This window comes from Urocitellus parryii, chromosome 4, assembly GCF_045843805.1.
Source record: "Urocitellus parryii isolate mUroPar1 chromosome 4, mUroPar1.hap1, whole genome shotgun sequence".
NCBI classification, from domain to species: Eukaryota; Metazoa; Chordata; class Mammalia; order Rodentia; family Sciuridae; genus Urocitellus; species Urocitellus parryii.
This window is the reverse complement of record NC_135534.1, coordinates 41,611,237-41,620,596: the sequence shown is the minus strand read 5'-3', so window position 1 is coordinate 41,620,596 and position 9,360 is coordinate 41,611,237. Positions and strand designations below refer to the sequence as shown.

Here is a 9,360-nt window from a genome sequence, read left to right as displayed (position 1 = left end):
AATAACTTGTGAGTTTGGGATAAACAGCAGACTTAAGTCTATTATATCATTAAGAAAGGGGATTAAGATATTAAATAGTTTCAGATATTTTAAAATTAAATATGATAAAAGTTTTGAGAGTAAAAGCTCAGGTGTGGAACATCCCAACTGGTAGAGGGGAAAACAGAATAAGAAAATAAAAGAAACAATTTAGTAAAGCAAAAACAGCTGAGAAATAAAACATAAGAGAAATCAAACAAATAAACTTTTTAAAACTTTAGTTGTAGATGGACACAATAACTTTATTTTACTTATTTATTTTTATGTGGTGCAAAGGATCAAACCCAGTGCCTCACACATGCTAGGCAAGTACTTCACCTACTACTGAGACACAAACCTATCCCAAAACAAATAAACATTTGAACCACAAAATAAATATTTCTGGATTTTATAAAGTTTTCCGATATTTTCATGTTTATATACTTCTTTCATCTTTTCTCCTATCCTATACATGCAGTCCTAAAGAGATATGTAAGCTATTAAATTCAATAGGAACTTTACAAGTACTTAATATTTTTTAAAATATAAGAAAATGTACTGATTAAGGTTCCAATGCTGATTTTATTTATTCAAACATTAGGAGTACATAAAACACATGCCAGATACTGTACTAAACTCTTGGAAACAAAATAAATAACGGATATGGCTTCTACTCTTATTTGCTTTTGTGTGTGCCCTTGGGCATTTCACTTCATCTCTTTCAGTTTATACACATAGAATATAGTCTTGGAACACAGATTAAATGAGATTAAATAAGACTACATATGTAACAAATATACCATGGAATTTAAAGTAAAAAAAAATTAACAAATGATCAGTACAAAAATATATTTTAAAATGTTAAGTCTATATCATCCTTATTTTATCTTATATTATAATGTTAGATGTAGCAATGAGGAAAGAGTTCACAAACTGCTAGTTCCTAAAATTAAAACTAGTATTAGGACTTGTCATGGCACAACTCTTTACTGAGTTGTTTCTTGAAATAGGACTCATGTAATTAACACAAGAAGTTGTTTTACTATTTTTGGCAAATGCAATCTAAAAGATGGTCTATATCAATTACAGCTACAAAAAGGAATAAGACCACAGGTAATAAGAATTTGCTGTTGTTCACTCGAGATTATTTTAGAAAGTATACTTCCTGGGGGAACATTACTTTCCTCTGAACTTTCACTACAGAATAAAATTTTCTACAAGATAAGACCCTTTTGTTCTAATTTCATTTCTGGAATTAGAACGTAACTTTCTGAGTAGCAATACATTCCAAACACTCTTGTTATCAGTTAACCTGGATATGGACAAAAATGCCTCGGTTGCTGGAAATTTATATATCCCCAATAAAAATGACTAAATTATTCTGCTACTTGATGAATACTCAAGGAAACTAACAAAATTAAGTTCCAACACTCAAAATAAATACTCCAAATGGTCTTCATAAGGCAGTCACTAAGGGAAGAACAATAAAATTTAATTATTTTAGTATAAACACTTCATTTAATAAGAAGTAACTGTTGCACTAAGGTTGTGACCTACTAACCTAATTAATGGCAGAAGTAACAACTGGGTCTTCTAATTCATTTTTTGTGTATTGAATTCAATATTTTAAATTAACATACTATGTGGTCTTACAGAGAGATTAGTAATTTGCTAAAACAAGAAACAAAACAACAATTTTAATTGCATGGTGAGGCAGCTTAACTGGTTAGAACACTAGATCAACAAGGCCAAAGTCCAGGGCTTAAATTCCAAATAGGCTAATATGTTTTTCAAAATAACATTTCTGACACCACATGTTGTTAGTTAAAGAAAACTCTTCACTGGAAGGGCACTGGGGCAGAGTTGGAACCAAACCAAACTAAGGGTAAACCATACTAAAAAAAAAAAAAAAAAAAAAAAAAAAGCTGCTTTTTCCTTTTCAACATAGAATTATCGTTTTGTAAACTACATATTCAAATAACAAACGTTGCTCATGGAGAATTAGTGTTGGCTTCAGACCTAAAACAGACCAAATGTGGTATTACGCACTACTCTGAAGAGCTAACAACAGGTCTGTCCAGATGCTAAGACCAGGAACTTCGAAATTTCCATCCTGCGCCTTGTAAGACTTGAGCGCAGTTAGAATCTCATCTTTCAGAGGTGGGGGTGCCTGGCAGAGGTTTTGAAATCTAGTGTACAACTCCTCCCAGGACACATCTTGAGATTCAGCTCCAACCCAAATGCCTTTCTGAAGGTCGTAGTGCAGACGTTGACTCCAGTCAGCTAGCACACTCAGATAGGCATGAGAAAGTGCTGGGTAGCGACCTGCCACCAAAGTCAAAAGACCCGCGGGGACGTTGCGACAAAAGGCAGCCATGATTTCCGACTTCCCCAGAAGCCAGTGGAGTAGCTCTTGACTCCCCTCTCCAGGGATTCTGGGGCTACTCAGTAACTCCTCTCCCTGGGGCTGGGGAGACAAGGGAGGCTCCAACAGCGCCACCGCTATCACTTTCAGGAAGTTGTTCTGTGGCAGGCGCTCCCACAGGCTGCAGAGCAAATTGCTGGGGCCTCCCGCTTCGGTTTTGCCCACCTCCTGCAGACGCTCCAGCAGCAACTCAGCCTGGGTCTTCATCAGTGAGTCGTCCTGAGGATTCGGGTTCTCCCTGCAGATGCAGAAGCGCAGCATGTGGACCGCAGACCCGCGGCGAGCGAGGCTGGCCAGACTGTCTTGGAGCAGTTCCCTATCGGCATCCCGGACGCCCGCGCCGGGAAAGAGTTGCTGCAGCAGGTAGCGACAAGCTGCATCCCCCAGGGCAGGGTTCTTCAGCAGGCGTAGAGACAGCAGGATGTCACAGTGCCCAAGGGCCTCAAAGTTCCTCAGTCCAGGGACTGGACCCACCCCAAGGCCGCCTTCCTTCCACAAGCAGTGCAACCGCCTTTCCAGAGTTGTGCGGATGTGGTCATGGCTGCGGAAACGCTGGTAGACGTGGCGCAGGTAGCGAGCCCACTGAAGAGCCCTTCGTACCGTCGCTGGGTCCCAGGTGCTTACGTGGGTGGTGCGGGAGACCGCCAAAACCTCAGAAAAGCGCTCCAGGTGCTGCAGAAGCGGTTCCATTTGGCGCGCCAAAATCCTACTTCCGCTTTCACCTTGGAGACGGCGACTCTCTGCGCGCTGATTGGAGCGTCCATGAAATGATACTCCCCTCTGCCACACTATTGGACAAAGTTCATGTCAATCTTACGGCGGCTTTATCCGGGTTCCTTGAATCTAGGAAACTTACATTGGAGAAGAGTCCTGAACTTTTTGCTTTTTCCAGTTATGGAAAAGGCTATTAGTGGGAAGCGAATAGTTGTGAGACATTCATATTGACAGTTCCTGGACAGATGTTCAAAACGCTGCGCTTCCTTTCGTTTTGGAAATATCCCTATGCAGAAATTTTCTGAGATTTTCCTGAAGGAGGGATCTGTATTGAGGCTTATCATAATTAGGTAATGCCAGAGACATGCTGTTTCAAGTGAGGAAACGTTATTGAATGAAATTTTAATATCAATTTGAAAAGTATATTGGTCTTTTTTATACTGGCTCTCTGCTAAATTCTGGGGCTTCACATTGTTCTTTCATTATTAGAACTGAACCCTAGGTTAATTGAAAGAAAAAAGTCAACTTCAAGAATAATACTTTGTTGAAAATTTTAAATGAATATAAAATTTTATTCTAAAATTACACTATCATTGTTTTTTAATTTCCAGAGCAAAATAGCTCTGATGACTCTTACAGAAATAAACAGCTGAAGGAAATGCCATTTAAAAGTACATAATAAAATGTTTGCCTAAAGATTTCCAGAACAGAGAGAGGACCCATTATTGGGTGTAATTAAGATTATCTATTCATTGATGGGTTTGACAAATACTCATTTCGCAAACACCTAGGAGTTTATTGTTTTATTGTTTATTGTTCACAAACCCACAACAGTTTTAAACGGAAGCTAATGATGTATGTAATAACTCATTAGAAAAGAATTTCCTTCCAGTCCTAAAACTCTAACCAATACTATTCTAAGAAGTGGGCAAAAGGTGTTGTGTTTTTAATAAGGGAAAAAGAAATTTAAAAGGAAGAATAATTTTTCATTTATTAAAAGAAGCATTCCAGCACCTTTTAAAAAATAAAGCAGTGGTGTTCATAATGATAATTCAGTTTTATTTGATTACTATCTGTTCCAACTCTTACTTGGTCCTAAAAGTATTAATTTTACCCTAAGTATATCATTACTTTTAAAGTCCTTTGTCTTGGCTACTAGAATTTAGATCTAAATCTGCAGCCCACCTTTATCAAATGTGTAGGCATCAGTAATTAATTCATTCTCACTTCAAAAAACATGTGTTCTTCAGGTCTGAAGGGGCACAAAACCATTTAATTATAAAGCAAATCAGATTTTGTGTACTTTTTTCTTAGACACTTCATAGGGGATTAATACTAGGTTTAGGTCTCAAAGTGAACAGTAATCAAAGAAAAATTCAAGTGACAGAAATATCAAAGTAAACGTGAGGATATGGATGTGTATAAGAGTGCTGTTCAAACTAGGAGCAATCTCTCACCTTTGGGTTACAATCTCTAAATACGGTTAATTAGTACAGAGAATATAAGGCCAAACATTGGGAGATTTTATTAAAATAAGCTGTCATTCAAACCATGGAACTTGAGTAACATAAACAACTAATAAAAGGAGGCATTCTAAAGGAACCTACTTTTTAGGCCCTGGGCAGAATTAAATGAGGCCATAAACATATAACAGTGGATTTTGTGGCCGCCTGTTACTATTCATTCTACTACCACCACTGTATAATATTCATGCAGTTTGGGATACTGATCCCAGCTCAGCTCAGTGGTAGGGCCTGATGATTTTGAGCCAGCCATGTTAATCCATCCCTCTGTTAACTTAGTAATTAATTTAGAAACTTACCCTTAAACCTATACATGTGTAACATTCCCTTGTGGCAGAAATTTGTTCAGTAATGGGCAGATAGATCAGTTCCATTCAAATAGAGGATTCAGAGAGAGCTGTTTCTTACTTCAAAGTCCATGCAGATAAGCACTGATGAATATGAATAGACACCCCAAAGAGACTGTGTGTATTCACACATGCTTATAAGTTCTCTCTTCTTGGTGTTATTATATATGGCTATGGAACCTAAAGCCACCATAGTATCTTCCCCATATGGCCAAGATGAAATCTCAAGAGCAAATAAGAAAAATTGGATCAATGCAGCCTATAATCTAAACCCATTTAGGTTTGTGAAACCATAGTGCTTGTACTAATACAAACACTTTAGAAAAGTTTGTGATACACACAAAAACGCTGGCTATTGTTGTTAACTGTTAAAATAATGAAACTTCCAAATACACAATTCCACATGTCTATTTCTAATCCTACTCCTTCCAAATATAAAACAGTAGTCACCAACATCATTCTGGGAAATGGTGGAGGAAATTTTATCAAAGATGAGGTTTGCTGAGGGAACATTTATTCCTGCTTTTTGAAAAGCTTCTAATAAAATTTAGCTCAGTGTAATTATAACTTAAAAACTGAGTTGATCTCAATCTTTAAGTTATGTGTAATTCCAGGGTTATTTTAGACACACAATAAGTCAAAATTATAAGACATTATGCAACTGAGATATCAATGAAAACAAAATATTCTGATGTCTTTTTATTCTACTCTGAACAATATCATACCAGAGTTTTCTTTCCACAATTGTATCTATGTGAGGTCAACCACTGTTGGAAGATATTAAATAGAACATTCCAGAAATAAGCAATTTACAAGTTTAAAATTGCCTGCTATTCTGAGAGTATGATAACATGTCATGCCATCTGCTTTGTTGGGCTTAGGATATGAATCTTCCTTTGGTCCATTGTATTTATCCTATATTTGCTAACCTTCTCCCCCATTTCTCACTTGTTCATTGTAATATGGGAAGCTAGAGTTATTGCTGAGATGGAGAGAAGTCTGATAATCCACCCTGTGGTGCTTTTGTGGATGCACACCACCATCAGAACATCTACTCAGTGGCTAGAGTGAGGATGCCTTGCAACCTAACATGGGCATGCCGGCCCAAGAAGTTAGTGACTATCCTAGAATTGCAGTGCTGATGTTCAAGTAACACTTAATTTACTTAATTATGAACCAGGGCTCGTGAGTAGTGAAGCAAAGATTAAAACATGAAAAAGCAGATTAACTCTACTACTAAATAAAAAAAGCTGCCATACAAATAGAAAACAAAACAGTGTAGATGGTGTTAAGCACTACCTTTGATTTTAGGTATCCACTGGGAACCTTGGAAAATATCCCCCATGGATTCAGACATCACCACACTAAATTCAACCCTCTGGTTGATAAAATAACATTTTTCCAATATGAACAAATACAAATGAACTCCTTACTTTTAGGCAGGATAGACAATAGAGGGCTTTGCCATCATTCAGGAATCTGTGTCAGAGCAGGAAAATATTTATCCTTTTGTAATCACTCTCAGAGCATATATGGGCAGGGAATACACTTGACTTCAGGTTCATCACCTCACTCAAATCAGGGGTAAGAGCAAGACTCTAGTAGCAATAATAAAGAGCAAGTGGGCAGGCTTTTTGCGAGATTTCTTGTAGAAACATTATAAACGTATTTACTGTTTTGGAGAGAGAATGTAAATTACCTTTCTAAAAAAATGAGAATAAAATTCTTAGGAGAATTTACTTCAGTAAAATCACAACTTCATTTAATTTGTTCCACTTACAAAAGAGGTAAAAATCAACCAATAAATTACAATGAATTAAGGACTTTAGGCATATAAAGAAGAATCTGATGACTAGGTTTCCAGCCTTATATTCTATAATATTACAACCTGTCTCTTATCAGACTGCCTTGTGTTACATGTCACATGGTATTAAGACTTGATCAAACTGTAGAACCCCATTTGAAACCTTCGAAATATTAAATTTGCATACCTAATAGAGAGATGAATATCATATTTACCTTTTATATCTTTAGAATTGTTTTCAGAAGGTTTGTAAGAGACTTAACAAATGTTTCTCTGGCTACTGAGTTTCTCAATCAGTGAATAGTAGAAAAGATTGTGTCTTAAGTACTGATCTCCTTTGGCTTTGGAACATAGGAAGGAAATCTGGGAGGACAGAGCCATTCCTGAGATGGGAAGAGTTCTGATAATCCATCCTCTGGAGCTTTCTTGTATATGCGCCACTGTCTGGACAGCCAATCCATGGCTAGAGTGAATATACGCTGCAACCCAACAAGGACAAGAGGCTCATGAAGTTTGTGAGAGTCCTATATGCTCAAGAAAAACAGAGCAGACCCTCATAAATTCAGAGAAAAGAGGTAGAGGAGGGATCAAAGAAGTGGATCATCTTGTGGATACAGGTCTATGTGATGATTGCAGATCTGTTTTTGTAAATTTAAGACAGAACTTCCTAGTTTAGAGTGTGTGATTTTGGTCTTAAAGTTAGCATCAGAAAAAACTGTTTTATCATTACGTACATATTCTGAAAATTAGAATTCCATCAACAGTTTGAAATATCTAATATGTAAAAGTTTTGTTTGGAATTGAAATTTATTTGCATCACCAGAGTAATATTTAATCTTATATTATCTTTATAGTGACTGAAAAGAAGAACATTTATTTGATTATAATTTATCTGATTATAATTTTATGATTTATAAGAAATCTTACAATTTTCGAATGGCTTTATAGCTATTAAAAATGGTTTTGCTAATTTTATCAATAACATTTCTGGTCAACAGTGATTCTCAAGAATATGAAGAGAACTTTGTTCAAAAGTCTTGCTCAGGAATCATGATTGACCATTTAAAACCTAAAATTTTACTATTAAAATTACATTTGTGAAGAAGCTTGATTATTTTCTTAAAAATACAAAGTCTGAAATTTGGAGAAATTTCATATAAATTCAACATTTATTCATTGTTTTTTTACTTTTATTTTTTGGCAGTGCTAGGAAATGAGCCTTCATGCATACCCTACTTGAGTTCCACCACTGTATCACATCCCTAGCCCCTTACATTTAATATTTCAAATATTCTTTATTTATACTATCATACAAAGTAATTCCAATTTTTTGTTTCACCAAATATTTTATATATGTCCCCCAAATCTTCTTTGTTTGACTGATTACCTTGAGTTTCTTGTGGAGAAAGGGTTAGAAAGCTCTGCCCTAACATAAGCATTCTAGCACAACCAGCTGAAGAAAGGGGCCAATAGAAAGATTCAGATTAGTCTACTTATGTTTTTGAAACAGAACTGAGAGAAATTTATTTACCATTTGTCTTTCCCATGTTACCCCATCCACTCTCTTCTTTCTTTGTCCTGCTTTGAGCAGAGTAGTGGCTTAATCCTTACTGACCTTGTTCCCTACTTTCTGCTGAATTGACCAATAAGATGAATTAACAAACAGCTAGGAGGACTAGAGGAGAAATATGTAGGACTTTTCTTCCCCTGCTCCCTGCTAAGGTCCCTGGATTCTGGTTTCTTTCTCCAGAAGGTCTATAAGGTTTTCCTGAGCTTGAGGAAACACGTATCACTGCTTGCAGCCTTAGGAACTCCTACTGTTGCTAATCACTGAGTCTAGTAACATGGCTTATTGGTCCCTTAACCTTACTCAGACTTTTATAGATACGCTTCTATTAAGTTATCTTCAAAATACCTGCTGGATGTGCCTTTGTTTCCTGCCAGGACCTGATACAATTGCCTAATTTCTCAGCCATTTTCTAATTAATGTAAGTAACTGATCAATCAGTATGTTCAGAAAATAATGTATATAATGATACTGAAAACCCTGTCATATTAACACACATTGTTGCCAATCTATGACAAAATCATCAGTGCTACAGTGATAAATGAATGTTTCAACAGACAGTGTGAAGTCCTTCCATAAATGTAATTATTTTGGGGCGGGGGGAGAATATAGTCTGGGAGGTGTTTGTGAAGTCTGACTCAGATCGTGATGACAGTAGAATATCTTACTAAGGAAATATGCCTGTGGTCAACTGGCATTCCAACTCCATGGGCAATTTTGGAGGGAAAGAACGATTAGATCCTATTTCTTATAAAGTGTAATAGAGAACTGATTGTCACAAACTGTGGGACTACTATCTAGAAATAGAGTTCCCCAGAAAAATATCACATTAGTACTGTGGCAGAGGAAGTATTAAGGAGAGGTCAAGAAAGAATGATGTGGACTGGGGTTGTAGCTCAGCCGTAGAGCACTTGCCTAGCATGTGTGAGGCACTGGGTTTGATTCTCAGCACTACATATAAA

At 36.6% G+C, this 9,360-nt stretch overlaps 1 protein-coding gene across 1 annotated transcript; it reads right to left on the bottom strand.

The window, feature by feature from the left end:
- Positions 1–2,009: 2,009 nt before the first annotated feature.
- Positions 2,010–3,133, bottom strand: Fancf (FA complementation group F). Its single transcript, XM_026384144.2, has one exon. The coding sequence runs from the start codon at positions 3,131–3,133 to the stop codon at positions 2,060–2,062; it is 1,074 nt and encodes a 357-aa protein (XP_026239929.2). The 3' UTR covers positions 2,010–2,059.
- Positions 3,134–9,360: the final 6,227 nt, after the last annotated feature.

Bases quoted from the DNA above. Each gene is read 5' to 3' on its own strand.
- Fancf (XM_026384144.2), bottom strand. From the start codon at position 3,133: ATGGAACCGCTTCTGCAGCACCTGGAGCGCTTTTCTGAGGTTTTGGCG.